General features: G+C 38.4%; 5 protein-coding genes across 11 annotated transcripts in view; 2 read left to right on the top strand and 3 right to left on the bottom strand.

Annotated features, from left to right (window-relative positions):
• LOC129746771 (MAP kinase-activated protein kinase 2) overlaps positions 1-7643 on the bottom strand; it is a 69610-nt gene extending 61967 nt beyond the window's left edge. Inside the window, exons 1-2 of one of the 4 annotated variants that reach the window (XM_055740648.1) lie at positions 7519-7643; positions 4413-4879 (exon numbers count right to left, since the gene is read on the bottom strand). In XM_055740648.1, coding sequence (XP_055596623.1) covers positions 4413-4619 — 207 coding nt within the window. In that variant the 5' untranslated portion in view covers positions 4620-4879; positions 7519-7643. Of the gene's footprint in view, positions 1-4412; positions 4940-7448 lie in introns of all 4 variants that reach the window. The other 3 variants (XM_055740651.1, XM_055740649.1, XM_055740650.1) reach the window with 3 other exon arrangements.
• A 544-nt stretch (positions 7644-8187) lies between these two features.
• On the top strand, positions 8188-9408 carry LOC129745889 (nucleoporin Nup37). Its single transcript, XM_055739260.1, has 2 exons — positions 8188-8476; positions 8544-9408. The coding sequence occupies exons 1-2, from the start codon at positions 8327-8329 to the stop codon at positions 9357-9359; spliced, it is 966 nt and encodes a 321-aa protein (XP_055595235.1). The 5' UTR covers positions 8188-8326; the 3' UTR covers positions 9360-9408.
• A 57-nt stretch (positions 9409-9465) lies between these two features.
• LOC129745888 (U6 small nuclear RNA (adenine-(43)-N(6))-methyltransferase) lies at positions 9466-11027 on the bottom strand. The gene is made up of 2 exons (XM_055739259.1): positions 10847-11027; positions 9466-10779 (listed from the first exon to the last, which is right to left on the bottom strand). The coding sequence occupies exons 1-2, from the start codon at positions 10949-10951 to the stop codon at positions 9466-9468; spliced, it is 1419 nt and encodes a 472-aa protein (XP_055595234.1). The 5' UTR covers positions 10952-11027.
• A 2865-nt stretch (positions 11028-13892) lies between these two features.
• On the top strand, positions 13893-19292 carry LOC129745710 (exportin-5). 4 transcript variants are annotated; one of them, XM_055739017.1, is made up of 7 exons: positions 13893-14067; positions 14291-14499; positions 14744-17211; positions 17278-17481; positions 17596-17962; positions 18025-18193; positions 18255-19292. In XM_055739017.1, the coding sequence occupies exons 2-7, from the start codon at positions 14381-14383 to the stop codon at positions 18624-18626; spliced, it is 3699 nt and encodes a 1232-aa protein (XP_055594992.1). In that variant the 5' UTR covers positions 13893-14067; positions 14291-14380; the 3' UTR covers positions 18627-19292. The 4 variants fall into 4 exon arrangements, with proteins under 4 accessions (XP_055594992.1, XP_055594993.1, XP_055594994.1 ...); XM_055739018.1 differs by having other exon boundaries at positions 13893-14081; XM_055739019.1 differs by having other exon boundaries at positions 13893-14087.
• Positions 19293-19536: 244 nt separating this feature from the next.
• On the bottom strand, positions 19537-23226 carry LOC129745711 (E3 ubiquitin-protein ligase RMND5A). The gene is made up of 4 exons (XM_055739021.1): positions 22540-23226; positions 21649-22472; positions 21430-21584; positions 19537-20571 (listed from the first exon to the last, which is right to left on the bottom strand). Exons 1-4 carry the CDS (start codon positions 22673-22675, stop codon positions 20490-20492), a joined length of 1197 nt encoding a protein of 398 aa, XP_055594996.1. The 5' UTR covers positions 22676-23226; the 3' UTR covers positions 19537-20489.
• Between the last annotated feature and the right edge of the window lie 2784 nt (positions 23227-26010).

Below are 26010 nucleotides of genomic sequence, written 5' to 3'. Positions count from 1 at the left end.
TTCAAGTCCGATGCTTTTTTCTGAAATCATTGAAACATGTAGAGGAACTGAAGGTAAAAACAGCCATAACTCCATTTTCCAAAACGTGCGGTGGCTCAAACAGCCTTCGTTGGATTCCTCGGAAAAAATCACACAAGATACGTCCCAAAAGATTCAAAATTTTCAAGTCCGAACATGCATTTTCTTAACAATTTGAAAAATTGAGGGGAATTGAAGGTAAAACAGCCATAACTTCATTTTCCGAAGCGTGAGGGGACTCAAAAAGCCTTCGTTCGATTCACAGGAAAAAAAACCACAAAATACAACCCATTTGGTTCAAAATTTTCAAGTCCGAACAAGCTTTTTTCTGAAATAATTGAAAAATATATGGGAATTGAGGGTAAAAACAGCCATAACTCAATTTTCTGAAGCGTGCGGTGACCAAAACAACCTTCATTCGATTCCTCAGAAAAAAATACACACGATAGGTCTGTTTTCGTTCAAAATTCTCTGGTTTAAATCAGTGATTTTCTGGAATGTATACAAAATATAGGGGAATGAGGAGTTAAAAAGGCACTATATCTCTGTTCGTAAGCTTGTGCGGCGTTTGAAACTATGTCCATTCGATTCTTCGTAAATTTTCACAAAAGGAAAGTATAATTTCATAGATTTGGGTCATGTAGGACGAAAGATATTGAATTTCTTCGCAGTTTGTACACTTTTTTCCCCATTGTGCGTTGGATACAAAATCGAAACGTTCTGAATTGAGTTAGGAAAGCATTGACTTCTCTACCTCTGGTGAAGGTATAAAGTCATGAATCACACATGATAACACGTATACAGCCTTAATTCTACCGACTCAATTTTATCTCATGATAGAAATCTTTGATAAAACATTGCCGGAATTTTAGCTGAGCAGTCGTTGGTTCCGAGGACCAGACTTCCTACGAGAACCCGAGGATTCGTGGCCTGGCGACGCTAGAAGAGATCCGTACCAGCGTTCTCCACCACCACGGAACCAAACCACTGATCATCTCTTTCGAACGTTTTTTGAAATGGCAACGACTTTTGCGGTCTGTCGGATACTTATACCGTTACTTCGTCAACTTTCAATACACCGTTAGAAAAACCACCTTAGTGAGAGGCGCTCTGACACAGAAGGAATTGAAGTTAGCTGAGAACACAATCTACCGATGCATGTGTTCAGCAGCAAGTCAACCCGGACGAAGTTCGATTGATACGCGGTCGAGTACAAGGAGCTTCACCCAGGGAAGGATATTGTAGAAATCCCGTGCTCTCTACAATCTAAATGTAGTCATCGATGAGAACGGTGTTTTACAAATGCGAGGATGTATCGGCGCTCGCGAATGGGCGGATGAGGCCACGAAATACCCAGCTATAGTCCCAAGGAACACACGTAACCAACCTGTTGATTGCTGACTACCACACTAAATATCATCACCGGATTGTATGAGATTCGATTATTCCTCGCCTTCGGTCCGAACTTGATCGTGTTAGAAGGAACTTTCGAAGGCGTAAAGTCCGCCAAGCTAGTCCAAAGTCTTCAGCTATGGATAATCTTCCACCAGCCCGACTGGCAGCCTATCAGCGACACTTTTCATACACCGAAATAGACTATTTTGGACCAATGACTGTTCTAGTTGGCAGGCGTACTGTGACCATCAGAGACATACATATCGAGATCGCACATTCCCTATCCACGGATTCTTGCTCTCTGCGCAATTCCATCACGAGAAGAGGTCCGCCTTTGGAGATCATCAGTGACCGGGGCACCCACTTCATCGGAGCATCGATGGAGTTACGTGAAACACTGCCAAAGAACGTCTGAAAGTAGAACTCGTCAGCCCAGATACAAAGTGGACGTTCAATCCTCCGGCTGCCCCACGTTTCGATAGATGCTGCGTTCAATCTGTCAAGAAGACCATGAACGACTTCGACCCTCCGCGTTTACTTTCAGACGAAATTTTACTAACCATCCTGATGGAAATTGAAATGATATTGAACTCCATACTATTGACAGACGTATCAATAGACAATGACAGTGATCGCAAAATCAATCAAAAACCATTCACCCCCCCCCCCCCCCCCCCTCACCACTAACACCTAATTATTTCCTCTTAGAATCTTCGAATGGTAGAAAGCCCCCGTTCGTTTTCGGCGATACATCTATTACTCTGAAACGATCGTGGATGATGGCACAACAATACGCAAATCTATTTCGAATATTTGCCCATGCTGACACGCGGGACCAAGTGATTCAACCCGTGAAGTCCATCCAGGAAGCCTAAGGGAAGAATGCCACGATGTGGTGAATTCCTGGAAACAAAAACATCCAGGAAGCAGACTTGATGGTGGTCATCGATAATAACCTCCCTAGAAATTGCTGGCCAAGAGGACGTGTGATCAAATCTATTCCGGTGTGTGATGGTCAGATTCGTCGTGTTTCTGTGTAGACAGAAAAGGGGTTTCTAGAGAGACCTGCTACCAAGGTTGCCGAGTTAGATGTTGGTGTCCTTCGTCGGGGAGCATCTGAGTAGTGTGCGTCCGATCCTGCCTGGTACGTTGCGCGTCTGTGTGTAGGTTACCTCCAACGTTACCGTCGGGGAGTATCCGAGTCGAACGCGCCTTCTGCGACGGAGGCTGTCGAGATAAGACATTACCTTCTCCGCAGTCGAACGCGTAAGGGAAGAGTATTCACGTCGCGGAGTACTCTCGGGTAGAGTGTGGTCTCAAGTCGACATCGGATGAGTCACTCGAGTCGGGTAGAATGATATCACCGTCGGGATTCATCTGAGGAAGCTGCGAGGATAAGATTTTACCTTCTTCGAACTCGTAGGGGGAAGAGTATTTATGCCGCGAAATACTCTCGGGTAGAGTGACTTCACGTCGTCGACGGGTGAGTCCGTCTTCGCCAGGAATCATCCGAGTAGATTTTCGAAAAGCCTCGAACGTGTTCTGTGACAGGCGCGAGTCTAGGACAAGCTGCTCTCGATTCGGAACAGGTCTTGAATCGTAACAAAAGTCAGGGTATATATGCTGGAGTTTTAACTTTTAATTGAGTTAGACGATGAGCGCCTAAGCGCGGACTTGGTCTCCCATCTCGGGTACAGCCTTCGATGCAGGTCCCAATGGGAACTATGACCAGAGGACCCAGGTGGACTTTATGGCGTAGGGGTACTTAGTATTATGATTCGTCCAATTGCTCCCATGGACCCAGAGTAGCATACTTGCATACTGGGGGGAATTCGGTCGCTCGCTGTGCCTTTGATCAACTAATAAAAAAAAGATGTTGGTGCAACAGGAGGTAAGCCACGGGAACAGTGACGTATCGAGGGGAAGTGTCTCAATCATTTGGAGTGAAGCACCTTTCACTAACAGCCACCTTGCTACTTGCCGTCATCACAATTTTGAATCACGGAAAGTGATCAAAGTAACAATGGGTCTTTTTCAAACGCAAAATCAGAAGCAGAGCAAGTATGCTAGTGAATGGTGTGCCGAGCTAAAATGAAGTCTGATCAATGAAGTCTAGTCGAAACGGGTCGGAACAAGTAGAAACGGCTTGACAGTTCATCACCTGTCTCTTTCCAATTGACTTCGACCGATTTTTATAAGGTTGAAACGAATCCTGCTGCCGAGCTGGATCGCTTTCGACTAGTTTCAACTCGCTCTGTTGAACAACGAGCTGACTAGTTTCGACCAAAATATTGGCTCGTTGAACGTCTACCAGTTGACAGAAACCAGTTGAAACCGATTTTTACCAACCAGTGAACGAAGCTATTGTGAATCACCCGACTCGAGAAGCTCATTAAACAAATATTATAAATATTGATTTTTCCTAATTTAGTCAGTTAGTTCAGCTACAAACATTTGTAAGTAGTAGGAACATTATTTAAACCATAACTTGTATATGTACTACCAATCAGGTAAATTTATGCAATAGCATAGATAAATTATATCTTAACCTACACTTATTTTCCCACGTGCTCACGTGCTGCAAAACCATTCAGTACAAGTGCTGGTGCTACCAAGTTGCGAGCACATAAAAGGCAAAAGGAAACTAAACGCAAGTCATTCATTTTAACAAATCGGAAAATTCTGTTCATCTGTCTATCGAGACAGAATTTGTATGAAAATCTTATGATTTTCGTTGTTCTGTTTTTGTATGGTTCAGCTTGAAGACATTGGCGCTACTCTGTATAGGAATTTGGCTCTGTTTACATTTGACATCAAAACGGTCACATTTGGTTTCGTTATCTGAACGATCTGAAAAGATCACGCGACCATGTGGCTTGATATGTGTCTGCTACGTTGTGAAAACTTTCCAATGCTTTTGTTGCTTTGACATTATTGTGTTGTTTAAAGCTTCAGTTTCATAGATAGATACCCTAGCATAGAAAAAATTAAACTCTTACCTTGAGAGCATATTTGTTGCTGTTCTTTTTGTTGCTACACTGCACCACCTTCCCGTTGATGCCAAGTCCAAGCACGGTGTTCGATATTTCGTAATCGTCAGTAATAGGAGTCGTCTTCGGTTGGCGCCCATTCGGGCCTCCACCTCCTTGTGGTAATTGCTGCTGCGGTTGCATCGGGATTGGCTTGATCTCCGGCATCTTGTACATGTCGTTTCCCGGTAGTTTTCTTTTGCGACCGCCTCCACCTCCGCTATCAGTCACTTTTATTTCACTATTACTACTACCACTAACGCCGGCTCGAGTTAACCTGCTACCACCAATTTCAACGATGTCGGGATTGCCTGTTTGATCCGTCTTGACGGTTTGTTTATGGTGATTCACTTGATGTTATTTATCTTCACCTGTATACACTTTATTTCGCCACTATAGCTTGTTGCATTTGCATATGCCTGGCAGGATTGAAACAGCTGTTGAAATAATCGGGCGAGATTTCATTCATAAACGGAAGTATTGATTCTGGTGTAAGACTACGATTACAGAAAATAATTCACTGCTGGTCACGTTCATCAACTTCTTTGAACAAATTCAAATATCACATCTAACTCGACTAAAAATTAACATGAGATCAATGAGGAATCATAATGTATTTTTCACGTGATACTCAATCATCATAGGCATCAACCCAACAAATAACACACATATAGGAGCCAATTTGAACAAGCATTGAGAGCGGAAGCTGTTGTTCAACCTGCCTACTAGAATCACTAGAGCTCACCACGCTGTAACATAGGAAACAAACATTCGCTCTCGATGTTGTCGCTCGATTTGGTTTCATGTTTCGGTTGCTTTTTGTTGTCTGCCTGTCACACTCGAGGAAGGTGTGTGAAAATACGATGACAACGAATGTTTCATGAATGGTCTCATCCCACTTGTTTGTCCAAAAATAACTTCTGCCACCAGCAGCTAGCTTTGGTAAGCTTTCGCGGGGCGCATTTAAATGCTACCACAGTTTGATGAGCGTGAATTTACTAAAGTTATTAAACAAAGCGCACTAGTTTCGAATCCAATATATTATTTCTTGTCATATTTGATAAAAATAACAAGAGGAAATTTTTGGCTCAAGGTAAATTTTTCAAACTTTGTCAACTTAAAGCTACCTTGTATTACATCAGCTTTATTCCTGTCAGGATGTGTAATAAAGCTCATAATGTACGGACTAACTAAATATGCAAATCGCATTGGCTCTTGAAGCTTCTATATTCCGATTAAATTAATGGTATTTGCGTATATATAAAAATTATTTGTTTGTTTGTTTTATTGAGTTTATAGAGGCATTACATTTACAATTCATTCGCCTCTTAAATATAAATTATTTGTTTTGTATTATTTGTGACATTTATTTGTCATATACAAATGAAAGTTATATCCTTTTATAATCAGTACAACATATCTCACTTAACTTTTAAAGATGTATCATCCGATGGGATAAAAATCCTAGAATAAGAATAAAAACCAGATTTTAGAAAAAAAGATTCATGTGGATAGTTACAGCAAAGCATATGCCTCATTATGGGCCACTCATATACATATACAAACTCTCTTGAATGAAAAAAAAAATAGTTGCTTCATAATTTGGGTTGCCAAATTTGTTCAGCTTGGAATGAATTAACCAAACAAGTTTGACGTGATTCTAGTTTTGAAAAAGGTAAGGCAAAATTACTTTTTTTATGTTTGCCTTTTACACTACATTGTCTTGAAAAACCCAAAATGTCAAGAAAATCTTTTTTTTTTTTTTTTTTTTGGTGGCGTTTAAATAGCTGTGAGAAGCTGACGCTGAAAAGGAAATGTGGGTAGAGGGGTCAGGGAAATAAAAGTTTAGAAATGTCAAGAAAATCTTATTAAGATTTTAATTGAAGCACTAAAATGGAATGAGAAATTTGTCAAGATGTTGCCCTAATAATAATAATCTAATCGATTAAACATTCGGTATTTTAACATCTTGGTAAACACCCAAATTAATTGATAACATGGGATATGAGATGAGACTAATTAAAAATATCTAAGTTGATCACTTATACGAAAGAAGTGAAACATATTAAAACTAGAATTACTTAATTCACTTTAACACGATAATATAGTATGGATGCTCACACAAAAAGAGCTAGTTAGTGATGAGGTAAATGCGTTGCGTGGAGCAAATTGTAAATTGTAACTTTAAACTGAGAACTTTCAGTAATTTGTTTTCCAAATGTAGGTCTATTGGGAATTCAATCATATTATGTATTGCAGGTGGGAGGCTTCGAAAAAGTGAAACCTATCGATAATTATTACCATATTGCTTATTTGCTTTTACTGGTTCCTACTTTTCTAAATATTAAAAAACTATAGGTACTTCTTACTGAAATTTACGTCTATCTAGTATCTGTTTAGCCGATTTTTACGTTTAAATTTTTTCATGAAAACTTTAATTAGGCATGTTAGGTTTCTGCTTAAAAGATTTTGCACCAGTTAGCTCGAAGTGATACAAAGGTAATTAATGTAGCCTGCTGGATCCATGTACAGTAAACATAATTACGCATTTTACGAACTGACGACTTATCCAACTATTATCTTCGTGTGTGCCCACCCCACATCTGGTTAAGGGCATTGCTGTTAGTTTTTTTTTAATATGCATTGCCCACATCTACTTTACGCCAAACAATTTTCAGTCGATTCCTATATTATTACGATTGTGTCGTCATTCGTCAGCGATTTTGCTTTCATATCTTCCGAATGACTTAACGAAGCTAATCGCTTTACACAACCCGTTCCTGGCTCACTGAGCCGATTCATTCTGCACTTTTGGAACTTCTAGCCTGAGCTTCGTCATCGTTAGCACCCGGAAAGACATGTGTAACTTTCTTCATCTTTTTTCCCTGGGATAAGTAATTTCCGAAAACAGGTTACGGGTGAAAAAAAATCCGGATATTTCACAACACTTTCTGGCAACGCACGACAGACATATTACGGAGGAAAATGCAGTTCCATTTTTTGCACCTTTGTTTCCAGGTCAAAACGTTAGAATTCAGACTGCTTAGACCGATTTCCCGAAGTGCCATCAACTTACAAAATTTTCTGTTCTTCTGCTTCTGGGAAAGATGAACGAACGCGGATTTTACGGAAAGATTGGTTGCATTACGCACGACACGAAGATGGAGAGCACTTTTTCGAAACTGACATGACGGACGGAACGATGACGTTTTTTCGAACGGCGGCTTATACCATCAACGGGCGGCTGATAGATCGGCCGCTGTTGCGACTTGAACAGTGTGTCCAGTTATTCAATTATTGCAAAATTTTTAAAATCTTTACATTTTTACATTGAACAAAATTAAATTCCATGATAAAAAAGTTTTCTCATAAAGAAAGGTACAAACAATAACTTCAACCATTTCAGTAAATCTACAGTAAATCTAATCGAACCGTCTATATATGTTTACGTAATCCAAGTATCATAATTTTAGCTGGAACCACAAACATGATACATTTTTCAGCATTTACTATGCTTGAGCAGTTCAAGTGGCCGATCAAAATTTTGCTGATTTCCAGCAAAGCAAAATAATTTTGTTTTTTAATAACAAACTAACTCTAGAATTCATTCACTGCGTGTAAAAAAAAACTTTGAACAATACTGTATCATTCAGGAACGATGACACTGTAAAATGCCGTTTTTTGCCGATGAGGCTTTTATCTTCTTTTTTCTTTGAAATTCGTTTTTCGCAACTCGCGCGCGCCTCTTTTTGTGTTTTTCGGGCGGTTTGCATCAGAAATTGTGTTTAATTTTATTGTATTATACATTCAAAAATTTGATAGCCATTTTCATAATAAATTGATAGGAAAGTGGTCGGTATAAATAAAACAAATTTCTTTCGATTATGGATCATTCAAATAGCGCGCCGCCAACGCACTCCATAAGCTTTCCGGAAAAAATTGTTGCTTTCGAATTATCAAGTTATGAGTGGTCTCAGAATTTGCTGTGCGTAGCGTTGGCCGACAAACTAATGCTAGGTATTGTCCGGTTTCCGGTGAGTAGTAACGGCTTTCACAAAACTAGATACCTTTTTATTAATGGATAAATCTATTTACCTGCAGGAAGAAACTGAATCGGAGTGTTTTGAGTGGAACCAGATTAAAGAAGTTCACCATGAAACACGCTGTCACTCGTTGGCCTTTGCACCACAAACTTCATTGGCCGTACTACCGAAGGTAGTCATAATATGCACGGCTGGAGCCGATTTCAATCTAAGGGTTTTCAACAGTGACCTCGAGAATGACAATACGGTACAGATTCTGCAGGGACATCGGAATTATATCAACCAGGTCAGCTGGGATCCAGAGGAAGAATATTTGGCTTCCTGCGGCGATGATCACATGTGTATCATGTGGAAGTGCAAAGAAAACTATGCCAAAGGTCCGACGTTCTTTTTTGGTTCTGCTGTTGTATCGGCCAAGTGGCATCCAGATGAGCCAGGGCGGGTACTGATTGCTGAAAAATCTGGAATTGTCCATCTGTACAATGTTGATAATAAGCTGGCCATACTGTCCGTAGAAGCCAACAAAAACCCATTGAACTATGCCGATTGGAGTTTAAATAATTCGGCCTTGGTAGTTGCACTAGCCGGTGGTGAGTTAGTTTTCTGGGATTTGAAGAAACCAAGTCGACCTATAGAGTACAAACGGATTCACGAAGACTGTGGTCATATTGTAAAATTTTCTCCGCATTCCGAAACAATAGTCGCAAGCGTAGGTCGACCCAGAAACTCCCTGAAAGTAATTCATGTAAAGAACCAGGTTCCTCAGGTTGAAGCCAAATTAACTCTTTACGGCGGTCTTTGTTGGCACTATCAGTTGCCGTATGTGGTGGCTGGACAAGACCGAAAACTTTGCTTCTGGAAAATTTCATGTTAAATGGTTTTGCGCAAATGAAATTTAATTCAAAGATTCAATTTTCCAATAACTTTATTACATTATTCTAATAGAACAAAAGAAAAATCATGAACAAGATGTCTTATCTTTACATGAACAAATTTTTGGCGTTTTTAACATATTGCAGGATCTGGTTAAGGGAGTCCTTCCCCGCAAGGCCACTGAGAAAGCTTAATGCTAAATAAAAACCTTTCGGTTCTGTTTGCTTTAGTTTTAAACATAACACAGCTTTAAGGATAGGTTCCACTCTACGCTTCTGAGGGGAGTTCTGATTACTATTAGCTTCGGACACTTCCAATACTTCGCTCAACCGAATGACATCTAATTGCTTATTACGTTGGTTCTCAGTACCAGGACTAAGCTTTCTTTTTGCTTCCCGTCGTTTTCGTCGCTGATAAGACCAGGTATTTTCGTGTGCTAACACTTCCCATATAAAAGAAGACGAAGTCTGCTCCAATGGTTTTAAGTCCAGCTCCAGTTGAGATAGAATGATAAGCAGTTTAGCTCTAGCGTCCTCCAAAGATGTTACATCTTTTTCCGAAAAAATAAGAGCTTCTAAAGGTTGTCCTAGCGATTTTCCTTTCGCACTGCTCTGCTCAAAGAAATCAGGAACTTTAGATAAGATTGCTGCACTGGAAAAGCTCCATGCAACTCCCCATCTGGTAGTATTTCCTTGACAGAATCGTGTAGATGTAAGATTGTAAATTTGTCGTTGCTTAAGAATTCGCAATACTGCGACGAAATTTTTCTTATGACCTATCATTGTTGTGAACACCGCTATCTTATCTTTCAAGTATAAACTTTCATCAATAATTTTTTCAATAAACCGCAGCTCTCCCCCTTCGGTTCGCAACTCGTCATCCACACCGGTAAAAGCATTGGACGGTTCCGGTCTTCTATCGGTTCGGTTAATTGTCCCACAGGAATCATCTTCGAAGAACGGTGGGTTGCACATGCAAAAGTCAAACCTTTCCTCAGGTCTAATGCTCAAAAATCCCTTCAAAATGCTGAACTCTTCTTTTTTTTGTTCGATCACCTCAATCCAATCACTCAATTTGTTACGGTTAACGTTTTCTCTAGCACAGATCACACTATCAGTAGCTTTCTCGAGACCAACCATTTTCCAACGTTTCTTGGAGTTCATTACTCCCAACAAGGCATAGATGCAGGATGCTCCACAACCAATATCCAACACTCTCGTCTCTGGTCTGTCATTCCATCCAAATGCTAGTTCTAAATCCTCCAACCAGTGTATGTAATTCAGCCGCAATGGTAAGGTTGGGACTAACTTGTCGGGTGGAAGATCTATTTCTAAACTGAAATCTTGCTTCAACAAACATCTGGTTAACATTTGAAGGGCATTACGGTTTTTGAAGTCCAGCGTCAGCCGTCCGTTCAAATCCTAGAAAATACAAAACATGAATCGTTGATAAACTCCACGCTATTTCATCCATAACGCATTTTCTTACCACTGAGGTAAACTCTTTCAATTCAGGAAATTTCGTAACCAATTTAAGATAATCTGGTTTCTGTCGATAAATATTTCGAGGATGCATGAACTTGTTCATGGACATTTTGTATTACAATTTAGTATATAATTAACCAACGAACACCATGCACAGAACGCAACTATCCTGCACGCTGCAGATGGTTTTCATGTTTTGTTGTGATATCGCAATTCTTTCCACTGTTTCTTTTCATTCAGCCCCGCTTACACCATGCATGGTCTTGCCAACCGTTATTTTAAAGAAAAAAAAAACTCATCAATTAGCCCCTACAGGGAAAATAAAAAAAATAAAATTTACCGAGAAGCGAGGTAATTTTATCCACTATACCCCTTTTACGAGGTAAATTTTGCTATTCAGCCTTACCTCATTCACCAAGAAAAAAGGTTAATTTTACCTTATTTTAATTCATCTAGCCAAAAGGTAAATTTTAGCTTTTCGCATTCACCAAGCAAAATAGTAAATAATACCGTTTTCCCATTCACTGATTTCAAAAGTAAATGTAGTTGGTTTGATTGGTTTCTTCAATAAAAATGAAACAAACAAAATACTTAAAAAAATGATATTTATTTCAGATAAAAACGGACTTTTTCTTACATTTATTGTTGGAATGTACTGTGTTTGAAAAAAAATGAATTTTGAGGCAAGTCCTTTTTTCGTCAGACTCGTGGCAATTCCGCTCGCGTTCTTCCGAGCCACCCATGGTTCCTGCATTGCGTTAACACATTCATGACCTTCCCTGTTCGACTAATGACCTTCTCTGTTCGACTAATCAGGTCAGGTCTGGCTTTTCGGGAATGATAACTGGAGGATGATATGGAATCCCCCTCGAAGCGCTGTGGGCCAATCTGAAACAAAAGCAAAGCGACGAAAATCAGCACAACTAAATGATATCTTCTTTTAATCAGTCCCAATCCCAATAGCTTAACCTCAAGTTTAACCTTTTTTGGATTTACCTTTTTTCTAGGTGAATTCTAGAGTTTTTTTTGATTAGGTCGCATGAGCCACTCAACGACTTTCGAGAAAATCGGTGTGGAAATTTTGGAACAGATTTTAAATTCTCATTTAAAAAATATCAGTCGGAATTGTTGGGAAATTCGTTCTCATATGCTTTAAATAGACGACAAATATGTTTGAACATGTGATACGGGCATTACTAAGTTCTAATTGACTTAAATGTTCTTACGTCCTATTGCATTGATTACCTTGCTCATACGTCATCTTGCAAAATGTTAAGTTTTTATAATAAAACTTGTTTCAATATGATCGTAACTTCGACATTGTGTGTTCCATTTCGTTCCGTATGTTGCATGAAATGAAGGTCAAAACAATTTGAGCTCAAATTATAGAAGGAACTGTCTGTTCAAATTTTCCTAATTGCTGTTGCCCGGAACTATCCATCAGGAATGTTTCAACTGGACTGTAGTGCACTTCTTGTTGACACTCTCACGACACGGGCATTAACTCCGTTAACCGGTGCGGAAACATTTAATGCTGGATACATCTTTTGTAGGATAAACATGTAATGCAATTATCAACCAATCAAATATAATACTAATTTTACTTACCCAGCAATCAATTTAAGTCAGCTGTTCTATTAAAATTGCTCAAATCACTCTCACAAACAATGCTCTTCTAAATTAATCATATTTTTCAATTATATTCACTATTTTCATAAGCATTTGCTGCGAAGATGCAAAAAGACCTATAAACCGCACTTGCCGAAATGTTTTAAACGTCCTTTTGTACCCGCATAAATCAGTATTAACAGTGATTATTCCCATTATCTTCTTCCCAAGACACCCAAAAGATTACTTCTATAGTTTTGGATTATTAATGTAAGATAAGGCTTATCATTTTTTCATGATATGGAATCGTTTGGACGCACTTTACGATACAGGGAACGGGTCGTTAAGTAGAGTAACCATACATTTTTTTTGCTTTTTTCTACTCGCTCTGAGCGAGTTGTACCGTACATGGAATCTTTCCTCAATGATTTCGCATAAAAAAATAACGATACAACATATCGTGTAGCTTTGATAAAATTATTAGACTTAAAATTATTGAAATGAAAAGATGTTTTCAACATTATATTATTATATTTATTATAAACTCACAACAGATTCATAACATTCACTAAAAATATATAAAACACACTATTTGCACCTTGAAACATCTCATCGTGTTGCTGTTTCCGATTCTTAACCTGTTCTGTTGTCGGCTACCGAGCACTCGTTCCATCGGAACACCATCGGAACCGGTGCTATTGCCTATCGGATCGCGCCAAAATATTAATGTGATCTTCAGTTCAATATAACCAAATTCTGGCCTAAGCTTCTGGATCTGAAGACAACCGGCTGCACCTGGAATAAAATAATTTTCATTTAAAAAAAATTGAAAATTACCAACAAAAAAAAATCAGAATACTTACCCTCGTACACACGGAACCGGCGTTGTCGTCAACCCATCCATCGCACCATCGAAACCGGTGCCTACCGAATATGTAAAATTTTCGCGAACTGGTCCGGGAGATGATATTTATTTCCAGCACAATAACGGCCACGTGTGGTGACAGCAGAAAAATTCGGGCGCGTTGCAAAAAATAATCAATTTTTCTTTTGACTATTGACTGTATCTTTCAGAAACAATTTTTAATCTTATCGTTGTGTTGCTAAATTTCTCAATTAGTTCCTTGGAAGATTAATCGTAACTTTGAGAAATGGTTTTCATTCGTTTCTAGCAAAGGCACATTCAGCGAGTACCCAAAACTAATCGTAACTATTAATGTAATCAGAACCAAATAATTCGAAAGATTCTGAGTATGGTTTTTAGCTATGCGGGTAGAAACCAGTTGAAACCGATTTTTACCAACGATTGAACGAAGCTACCGTGTATTAAAGGCCGATGAGGCATATTAATTGTTCTTGTAAGCCAAGTGGTGTCGCTACTGGTCAAGCAAAAAAAAAAAGCAGCAAGCCGTCTCTTTTTTTGCGAAACGCGACATCTTCGTTCGTAGGCTTGATGTGTATGCGCCTAAAAGATCTTCTATAGAACTTTTTGTGGTTATACGAGAAGAGGAAAATCCGGCTTAAATCGTCGTTTTGGATAGTATTTTCAACGTTTTATCAACCGTGCAACGTTCCAGGTACACGGAACCAATCGGAAATGGTATCCCGTTGACGACAGTAAGGAGGAATCCGTGAGGGTCGTTTTAATTGCTCCTTTCCGTAGACTAGAAAAAAACATGGCTTTCTTCATGTAGACAGGGAAAACAAAGCAACTAATTGCTTGAAAAACTTCAATTATATCCATAGATTAATCTATTTCGAAATTTTGTTTTAATTTATCATCACAGAAGCCAAAATCTGAAACGTGCCTATAATAATAAAATATTTCCTTATTTTTTAGGAATCTGATAGAAAATTGTAAGCAACAAACGTGGATTTCACATAAAAAACAGCGAAAAACTTGAGTAAAGCGAAGAAAAGCATCCTTGACATGGAACCTGGTGGAGAAGTTGTTGGTTTAGCCAATGAATTGGCTCGGGCGGTCAAGATAACAATGGACCCGGCAGCTCCTCAACAAGCTCGTATGGATGCATACGTAGCATGTGAAAGGTAGGGTCTTTTTCCCTTTTCCCATTTCTGATTAATTTTTATATTTGTGAAATTAAATATAATGATAAATTTCTGGTTATGGAAACATCAATAAATGATTTCGTTAGAAATTTAAAAAAAAAATTGTGTGTTCCAAATGTATATGTTAAACTTATTTTGCAGTTATAAGTAACTGATCGTTTATAAGGAACTTAAAACATTTTAAAAAAAACTAAGCATCTTCATTTTTTTTGTATGTTTTTAGATTCAAAGAAGTATCTCCATTGTGTGCTCAAGCGGGACTTTTTCTTGTCACTGGAAATTATCCATCGATTGTTCGTCACTTTGGTTTGCAACTGATGGAGCATACGGTGCGGTTCAACTGGAATAGTATCTCCCAGCAGGAAAAAATATTTATCAAAGAAAATGCCATGAAACTGCTGTCAACTGGTGTGGCTGAAGCTCAAGATCAGAGTGCATCACACATCAAAGATGGACTTTCACGAATCATCGTTGAAATGATTAAGCGCGAATGGCCCCAGCAGTGGACAACATTATTGGCAGAACTCAGTGATGCATGCTCGAAGGGAGTGGCACAAACGGAATTGGTTTTACTGGTGTTTCTTAGACTGGTTGAAGATGTTGCTTTGCTACAGACAATAGAAAGCAATCAACGTCGAAAGGATATCTACCAAGCCCTAACAGTAAATATGTCTGAGATATTTGACTTTTTTCTTCGACTCATCGAACTACACGTGGGAGAATTCCGGAATAGCACTGCTATGGGTGACAAGCATAAGGCCCTAGGGCATAACCGCGTGGTCCAGGTTGTATTGCTTACATTAACTGGATTTGTTGAATGGGTTTCCATCAACCACATTATGTCATCAAACGGAAGACTCCTGCAAATCCTCTGCATTTTACTAATCGACGAAGAATTTCAGCAACCGGCAGCTGAGTGCTTGTTGCAGATAGTGAACCGTAAAGGGCAAATCAAAGACCGTAAGCCATTGCTGATGCTATTCGACGAAGCCCCTGTTGGCCACTACTATCGGGCAGCATTGCAAACAGAACGCATGGGAACTGAAACATACTACAATTTCCTTAAAAAGTTGATTCAAGTACTTAGTGGTCTTGCAACTCAATTAACTGGATTATGGGGTAAAGAAGACTGCCAAATTCCCAAAGCAAATCTGACCACGTTTCTAGAGACGATTTTGATATTTACTCGGCACTCAAGCTACACATTGACTCATTCAGCAGCACTCATCTGGATGAGCTTGTTGAAACACGAACAAATTGCACGTGACCCGCTTGTCCTGGAATACATACCGAAAATAATTGAACTGTACGGACCGAAAATAATAAAAGTAAGCTATCCAGCTTCTCGTCCCATGGAGATAACCATGCATCCTCAAACATTCATTAGTTTGGATTACGATGGTGAAGAGGAGTGGCTCATATTTTTCGCCAGGTGTAGATCCGACTTTTTAGAAATATTCCGTCAGGCCACCCTCATTTCACCACTGGTTACATTTTCCTACTGTGAACAGTGGTTGAACTCACGCTTGCAAAAGGCACATTCCGAGCGTAATACAACCTGCAGTGTGACCGATCCGGTGTACCTGGAATGGGATGCACTGGTTAATGTTCTGGAGGGCGTTTTATCTAGAATTCTCATGGTAACCGAGCGCCCCTCTGTATCGTCTGGATTACGTTTGTTGGAAGAGTGTCTGAAAATAGAATCTGCTGATCCGCTAATCCTTTCTGTGTTGCTTTCCTGCATTTCTTCACTATTCGTATTTCTCAGCATGTCGTCCTGCCAAATAACGGTGACGAACTGTGTTGCTATGACAGGTGTTCAACTGCTGCCACGTGTCTTGGATAAAATTTTTGCCGCTCTCGTGTTTCAACAGGTTGGAGAAACGCGTTATACACGTTCAGTCGCTGTAAAAAATCTACGTAGACATGCGGCTTCACTAATGGTCAAAATAGCTCACAAATACCCTCTGCTACTGCTACCGATCTTCGATCAAATCAATACCAGTGTGCACAATCTCATACGCCAACAGGATCAACTAAGCAATGTGGAACAGGTCACCTTGGTTGAAGCCCTGCTGCTTATTTCTAATCATTTTTGCGACTACGAACGTCAGAGCAATTTTGTTGTAGAAGTAACGCGTGACTGTGTCGGCTTATGGATGCAAATTGCACCTTACATAAAAAATGCCCATACGTTTATCGATTTTGTGGGTCTTAACAAACCACCATTACAATCATCTCCGGAATCTCCGCCAGATCCGAGTAATGCCAACCGCGGTCAAATTGTGTATGCTCTAAATTTAATTCTCGGCGTAGTCAAACGATGTTCCTGGCCCGATGACCCCGATCGATGTAACCGCGGAGGATTCGTAGTTGCACTGACCGAATCTGGAAATCCAATTTGCCGAAATCCCGCAACGTCTCATGTGGTACCATTGTTACCGCATATCTTAGCCCTGATGCGAGTACTTAATGAACTTTGGAAACCGGAGGCTCTTGCTACAATTCACGAGCTTTTTAAAAGTACCAACGGTATGCAGGAACACGAAAAGAAACAATTGTTGGGCGTTTCTCCAGTACTGCAAGATCCCCTGGATCCTTGTGCTAAAAAACCTCCTACGCCGTACGATCGCATGCAAACATTTTTGTCGCTAATCTTTGAACACTGCTACCATATGATGGGCTCGGCAGGTAAGAATATACATTATTTTTTACCTAGCAGCAGTAAATGTGTTTACTAACCATCTTCAATTGTAGGTCCTTCCTTGGGTCGGGATCTGTATGCCATTCCCGGCATTGCGGAAGCCCTGATTGGAAGCATTTTTGCTTGTTTAGAAAATGTTCCGGATTTCAAACTGCGACCACTCGTGCGTGTATTTCTTAAACCATTTATCTATTCCTGCGCTCCGGTGTTCCATGAAACTGTTTTGTTACCAATATTTGCTCACTTCGCACCGTTCAGTAAGTTTATAAATACGAAAATATAGTTAGAATCACCTTATTAGTATAAATTTAGTCAACTTTTCGAGAAACTTTTTATTACAAGATTTTATTCCAAACACATTTTATTAACAGTGCTTTCGAGACTGACCGCACGTTGGCAATACATTACGGCGCTGTATGATTCTGGTGAACTAGGTGAAGACATCAACGATACCCAGGAAGTTTTGGAAGACATGGTAAACCGAGCTCTCACCCGCGAGTATATTGATGTACTAAAAGTGGCTCTAGTGGGCAGCACAGTGGATCCCACAGCGACAGTTACCTCAGACACCACCGGCGCCAATAGCATGGATCATGACGATCAAAGTATGGATGGATCCCCGCAAGCGCTTACACGAGCTGCACAGTCTGCTATGACATCTGAAGTTATCAGCGATTTGGGTAGTAAATTACTGCGCAATCAATATACATGTACGCCAATCGTAATGACAGTTCTAAGGTGGGTTAGGTTCAAAAAGTTCTTAAGAAAATGTACTATTTGTACTCTTTTTATTCCTCTAGTGTGCTTACTTGGAATGACAGTACCTCCAGTTTGAGGGCCACTCTACTAAGTGGACCGGTCATACGCTTTCTTGCTGGAGAACAACTAATAACTGATACTTTGGCATCAAATATCATGATAGCAGTTCTACAAGGATTACAACTTCATGGTCAGCACGAAGCGAATCAGGTAAGCGGTTGATTGTCTTCTAATTGAATGTCGGTTTTAGTATAATGTGTTTTATTTTAAGGCCTCTCTTATTACACTTGGTGTGCAAACGTATGAAATCCTACGGCCCAAATTTCCTAACATTCTGGAAGTCCTGCAGCAGATACCGAACATTAGTGCCTCGGATCTCCAGAAGTTAGATGAAAAAATTTCAGTTTCTGTCAGCACCAAAGGCAACAAAATCGACAAAGCCAAAAAAGATCTTTTCAAAAAGATCACAGCAGCCATCGTAGGTCGAAGTGTTGGATCGCATGGCAAGAAAGAAGTACGCATTTTAAACCTTCCACCGATTGCGACAGAAAATCGCTCGACAGGCACTTACGGTCAAGGAAATTTGGTCGACGGCTGTCAGGAAACTGGTTTAGCACACTTGTTCGCATCTGGACGGAGTTAGTGTTTAGAAATATTCATGAGCATAGGTACTAATTAGATATGTTTTTTTTTTTTAATTTCTGTTGTCCATTGAGAAATGGTTTGAATTCTCGCGGTGCGACAAACGAATTGTGCTCGATACAATATTGTTCATTATTGTGGATATTTAAGCCATTGTTGATTTACGCAGTTAGTAGCGCTTTGCCATTCCATTGGGGAATATTTTCGAATTGAATTAAATTCAAAACGAAATCGTTTAATGCGATTGCCACTTTTCGAAAAAATTATTTTAACAGTAACTAATATTTATTTAAATATTGTACGAGACAACAGTTTTCCGCATGAAGGGTTCTCAAAATGCAGTAAGTACATCAACATTGAATTCAGTCGAAATCTTCGTTCGATTTCCAAGTTGCAGGGTGGAGTAGTCAGCTGGAGACCATGATCTTGTGTATAGAAAGAAGTTTAACTGGAAAACAATGAATTGTGCTATCAGAACGTTATGCATCTTTATTGTAGAACGCTAATATCTAGTTTAATATATTTAAGTTTCATAGCCCGGGAAAATGAGTTAAAAATATCCACTGTTGAATCAGTAAAATAATAAAGATAAACAATAATCCATATTATCAAAAATAACATTGTTCTCTATTGTATGCCAAAAGTCCATGTTTTCGCTTTATTTATAATCTCTTTTCATTGAAATTCATTTTTTATTGCAATGAATAGGGTAGTTATTTAATATCGATTCGAAAGAGATTGTTTAAATCAAATAAAATTTTTCTTAAAAATGTTTTTTGGTTTATACTTTGCTTTACCAAAAATAGGAATGTTGGGCGCATTTGATGCCCAGGATAGTTTCTAAAAGCGGCAGATTTCACAATTTATATCACATAGCTACCTAGTTTCGGAAATAAGAACAAAAATCCAACTAGATCATACATGATATTTATTAGGTACTGGAAAAGAAAAAAAAAACGTATTTACATAAACACACACTAGTTATTAGATTTAACTTGAAACCCCATCTTTTTGCGACAGTTTCATAATTAAGCCTTTTTTTTCTTTCGAACTAACAATATGTGCATACCGAAAAACGTTTAATAATTATTGAAATAAAAGTTTTGTATAATTTTCCATCTATTTCAAGTATTGTAACAAAAGTTTATATTGCAGCAAACATTGTTCTCCTATTCTATTTTTTTTTATTTTGACATAATAATCGGAACTAAGTATGTAGAACATCAAATCAAAGAAAAAACCTTTTTCTAATTCGTTTTCTATATCATGCTGAATCGACCATTTATTCTATGCATGAGCTTACTTGTCATCATTTGCATAGCGAACTGGTGCTCCTAGATATCCATTCATTTTATTGGGTTCATGTTTTCGATATTCTTATACGTATTACAGGAGAAATTATCTTTATTGAGATACGAGCATTTCATCTGTGAAAAGGTCTGCTCATTTCAATAACAACAATATTATTGTTTTTGAATCTTGGAAGCAAATTGTAAACACTTCCACAGTTCTATCTGTTTTATTCTTATTTGAATATTTTATTTCCGGTATAACCGGAATGCTTCTTCGTTCATTTTTTTTCTTCTAACGGGTGTTTACGGACATATCGGTAAATATAATCTGAGATGAAAAATGAAAATCGGCTCATCCACAATAGTTAGCACATATCTTTTATTATGTCAGTCATTGCATTCTCGTGTATTATATTTGTGAATTAAACATAATTGTAGAAATTTGTAAGTAAATCAAACAAAACTAACGAAAACATGTAATAAACTGGGAACCTATAACCGTAATCGTGACTCCTCGAAACGACTTCTTCTCTATTGGGGCCGGATTGATCTACAGCCGAGGTCAACTTCCTTTAGAAATAGATAAGTTTAGCATCCGACGGGCACTGTTCCATTGGGCAGTAGGGACATTTCAATCTGAAAGTATTGTTGAGTCTGTGTTGCAGGAAATCAATTCATTAATGTTAGCGTCAGTCGCGGGATGTCCCGGGTAAAATAGGTAGTGTTCACGTTTAGAAAAGTCCGTAATCATACAGTATACAGTTTAGGAGTTGAAGATATTTGGTTATCGAGCACATGTGAGCCGAATGAGTAATGTGGTTCGTTGGTGTGATAAAGTTATTTGTTGTTCGCAGTTTGTGGAACCATGTAAAGTAAAAGAAAAGAAAAAAGAATCAAGATTATTTACACGAAAAAAGTAAGTTATTAGTTTATCTAAGAGATATAAAGTTAATTATTAGAATAAATACCGTATACGAGTATCGATGAATATATCGATTTATGACCATGTTAAAGTTTATCTCAAATTACAAAATATCCCACCAGTTGAAAAAACTCTAGCTCAGGTGTAGATCAAGGCGTTTATTCTTTACAGGAATTTAAATTAAGTAAGGCACACCGGGGTGAGTGGGGACGGGTTTTCATATAAAAGTGTACAGTATTGTATAGCTATCGTCTCCACTTACCCCCGGTATCCTTATCCGTCTTCCTTAAACCTAGTCTACCCTAAGCGATGGTTGTGCTAGACTAGGTTTCTTTAAGTTCGAATACTTATCATCTGTGTAACCTCATTATAATCATAACATAGGAAATAAAGTAATGGCGCACCATAAACTTGCTCAGCCTAACGATTAAGTGAGGCGTCCGCATATTTACATCGCTCTCGGTCTAATGATAGGTTGACACTAAGTCAGAGAAAAATGAACAAATTCACTATACTCTAAGTTACCATGACCATCACCCATTAGAATACTGTTGGAAACAAAGATTTCAGAAAAAAAAACAGGTACTTACATTGGTCCGTTACTCAATTTACTCAAAGCATCACGAGAGATTACGTGACCGCACAGCAATTTCATCGGTGGATTATCTTCGGAGCTTTGTTGCCTCAAAATCGGACAGGCAAATATCGAATGGAAGCGATGTTCCGGATCGAGATCAATTTCAATCTGAAAGTAAAAAGAGAAGAAATTTAAAGACATCATGAAAAAAAAATAGTGCTGTTAATCTTACCGGTAATTCGTCACGTCCGTTCCATATTCCTGTAACTTGCCGGGATTGCATCACCTGCTTCAGATTGAGTAATGCTGGCAAGGCGGTACAGCCGGCATTCACAACAACTGAGAGCGGTGAATCTTTGTTAATTCCAAGCAAAGCGCAAGCATCTTTTAGAAAAACGTCAGCCGCTTCCACCCACATTTCCGGAGCCATAAGATATTTGTACGGAGAGTTTTGAATTCCATTGGGCAGATAGATCAGAGTGCCCATCAGTATTTGGATTTCTTTTTCGAAGCGCTTTACAAATTTAGCGAAATTAGTTCGTGCATATGTAATTGCTTCTGTTTGCGCGTGAATACCTCCATTCAGGATTTGCATAAACGCTAAACGGTGCAGTTTGAATTCGAGAGTACTGTTTCTAGCATCCAGTTCTGCTGAGTATCGTGTAGCCCACTCGAGAGCTGGTAACAGATTATGATTATGAATTGCTTCCCATATTCTATGTAGTTCGGCGTACGGTTCCGGTTGGATTTCCTCCGATGTCAGTCCGGATTCCGTAATTAACGTATCAGCAACATCGTCCATACCTTGACGGTAAAAATGCTGCGCCATAATTTTGTTTAAAAGAACAACATTGTGTTCGCTTTGGAACACATCTGTACGGGAAGTGGCAGTGAAGTCACCGATGAAGTTTCGATCTATTGCCTTGCCCACTTTGCTCACCGTTCCATGCAAATCACGGTGTTCCGTTGTAAGTCGTTGTAATTTATCCTTCGCCTTGGCCATTGCATCATGCAGTACCTCTATTTGGGTCGGTGTAAGTTGTTCTTCAGATGGAACTGGAAGTAAACAAATTTTAAATTTAATCGTATTTTAATTTGGAACTAGTTTTATTCGAACAATTACCTTCTGCTATAGAAGCCCTAAGTTTTTCTACAGAAATAATTACATCCCCTATAATCCGCTGGGAATGATCATTGATTGCCGAAAACTTGGTTATGACCTTGTCTACTTCTTTTTCGACGGCCGCACAAGATTCCATCTCTAATATGTAAAAGCTTTACTTCCGTTCTATATGATAAAGTTTATTATTTCCAGATTCCCTTTGTTTCTATCTTGGTATTGTTGTTGTTCCTTGAGATTATTGCCCCTTTTTTTGGCTTCGAACGGTGATCCAGTCAGTCAATACCAATATGACTGAAAGCCACCAGACAACAAAGGTTTTGTTCAATCCGAATTTATTCCGTTAATACAAAACTAGCTTCAACGTGTCGAAAGTTAAATCATTTGAGTTTTTTTAAATAATTTTCTCAAGGGGCAGGAAAAAATCACTTTCTCACAACGCGACTGTTTTTTCGACGTACATATTCCACTTATAGGAGCAGTGCCAATAAAAGTGAAACTAGCGTCAAGGTAAATGCTTCCAGCTATTACTGCCACTTTCTTTAGCTGGTGCACACTTTTAACTAGACGATTACGATTATTCCAAGCAAAAATATCCAGGCAAACCTCTGAAATTTGGCAATTTACTATCAAACCAAATTTTTTTGTGACGACTTGGAAAATATTAATGAAAATGCGAATCTTTCTGTCATTGATGATGATTTTTCTGCACCAGTTATTTGTAGCACACTACATCGAAAGGTACCAGCCATCCTTAAAAAAATATACGATTCATTTCAATATAGAACTCTTTTGAAAATAAATGCGAAAATAAAAATTTATATGAAAAATATTTTCCTCAAATTGATTCAAAAGTTCTGATTTAAGGATAATTTAAAAATTTAAAAAAATTAATAATCAAAAATTTATTTAATAATCGAAAATAAATGTATAAGCCCTTTTGCTTATCACATGGTAGACTTGTCATCATTCAAGCAGACACGCTTATGAAAATGTACTTCATTTTTTACATTAATTTAACCGTTGTATCACAAACATGAGACGTTATTCATTATTGGAAATTTTTAATTAATCAAATCGCCTGATAAATTCGATAATCTTAAGCTGCATTTTTAACCATTTTTTATTTGTTTTTTTTTATTTGCGAAGAAAATTTAGAACAGCGTTTAAATGTGACAATATGCATACATAATTGTTATCATAATATTTGAGGCTATGATAACAAGAGCCTGTTGTTTTTGGAGGTTCTTTAAATCTAAAAATTTCATATAAATATCTCATGCAAATCATCCTGTATAATGTAAACAACTTCATGTATGTTAGTGTAGTAGAAAACGATAGAAACCAATCCTGACCCCGAGCGTGATCGGTTTTAACTATTTTGGTATCGATAGATTTCGATTGCCTTCAATGATTGTCAATTCGATTAGTTTCGACCGTTTAGACCGTTGAGACCAAAACAATGGTTGAGTGAACAACCATTTATTTATAGTCCTATTTGCCGCTGGAGTTTAATTGAGGCTGTCCCGTCTCATCTGTACACGCTCAGCAAGTGTGCGTAAGAAATGTCAAAAACAACTCTATATACCGATCGAAATCGATTCAAGCCATACAAATTAATTACATCCCACTTTTTCCCAACACCAGTGAACTTGCTCTTACATCGTTATTGAACAGGCTCCTGATGTGTATTTGAAAAAGGCTTTTCAATATGGCCGCTAAATCAACTTCCGCTGTGGCATATTCCTCGCGAAGGTTTTGATATGTTTGTGATGCACATAAACGTTCTTTTCTTTTGTCAAAATTGTAAGGTAGATACTAAATGGAATAAGTTTCTAATATTACTATTTCAACAATATTCTATGTAAAGAAAACATTACATTTTTAAAGATTGGATGGTTTAAGAAGCTATCATTTCATAGGGGTTTTTTTTCTCAACATTTAAATAATCGACAAGTGAATTGAACGTGTGTTTGCACAAGTTTGTTGAGTGCTTGCTTGTTTACGGAATCGGCGGTGAATGTTTCGGCCGACTTTAGTGTTTTGTGTGTTAAATTTATTGATCCGTGTTTTTTTATAAGTTCGTTCATTTTATTTTTTTAAAGTTTGTGTGCATAGTGATAGGAAGTTCTAGTTTATCCGAATTTTTTTTTTACAATCATGACCTTTTCATCAAATAAATCAATGCGGCAAAGATTCGAACGTGAGAGTTTTTTTAATTCAAGTGTTTTTCACTGCAGTAAACTTTCCCTTTTCCAGGGCAGCGGCATGAGATCGAGTCGTTCGTGGTTCGAATTTACCGACACAATTTAATCAAAGACGGTAGCATAATTAAACGTAAACTACGTGAGAAATTATTAGAAGAGATCAAACTTCGCCGCATAACCCGTATCAAGATGGACGAATTAGGGTGGGTACTGGTTAATCACAATTTGATCGCGCCAAAACAAAGTTCGAAAACTCAAAGCCTATCCAGAAAAGAGACTGCTTTGGGTTCACCGATATGCCAACCAAATAAGTTTCGGTTCAATATGGAACGGCTCCGAGATTTACTGGAAAAACATGAACAACAAAACCATTTGGATTCAAATGCTAAACCTAAAATAGAACAACAATCAAAAGTAAAAAATCTGGCCCTTCACAACTATGAGGCTCTGCACGAACTAAATAAACTAGTAGATGCTAAAGTTCCGTTGGCGGAAATCAGACACATACTCACAGCAGAACAAATGGTCAAATACCATTTTGAACCTTCCTGCCAGAGCTGTTTTGTTTGTAGGAAAATTTTTCCAAAAGATGAAGATTATTCCAAGCATTTTGAAAAGATTCATGGTGATTACTTTCGAATCACTCCCAGTACAGAAAGGTTTTTGACCACCCAAAGGCTGCAAATTATTGACCATTATGATGCGCTTTCCCCAATTACGTTGTTTTCAATCCATAATACCCATCATACGGCTTTGCAAATCGATTGCGTTTATTTATATCACATCACCAAACAACTGATACCGGTAAACCGAGACGTCTGGCCTATAACCATAAACTCGGGAGATAAATTTAAATTCTCGATTACTACGGAAATGTTTCTCGAACCTTTGCACAGTTACACCATCCTGGTACAGTTCAACCGAATTCTGGAGTACGTGGAACAGTATCATTTCCGCGTTTTGAAAAAACCTGTACAGCTACGTTTCCAACATGATCAAATAGTTTTGAAAAAGCTGGCCGATTACTTGCCACCACGCGAAATAGCTGCCGTGTTTGAGAACAATTTTAAAATGACGGATTCTTACACGTCAGCAGAACGAGTAATGTGTGAAAAATTTCAGTAAGTCCAATGTTAAAGTAAGGATTCTTTAGCTTTAATTAAACTGGCCTCTTTATAGATCATATTTGAATGCCGATAAAAACAGTCGGCTCAATGCCACGAATTACATAGAGGTTTTACAGCTTATGAACAATGTCGAAGATTAC

Source organism: Uranotaenia lowii, chromosome 2, assembly GCF_029784155.1.
Source record: "Uranotaenia lowii strain MFRU-FL chromosome 2, ASM2978415v1, whole genome shotgun sequence".
Taxonomy (NCBI): Eukaryota; Metazoa; Arthropoda; class Insecta; order Diptera; family Culicidae; genus Uranotaenia; species Uranotaenia lowii.
The sequence above is the reverse complement of the archived record's forward strand: the minus strand, read 5'-3'. Positions and strand labels throughout refer to the sequence as shown.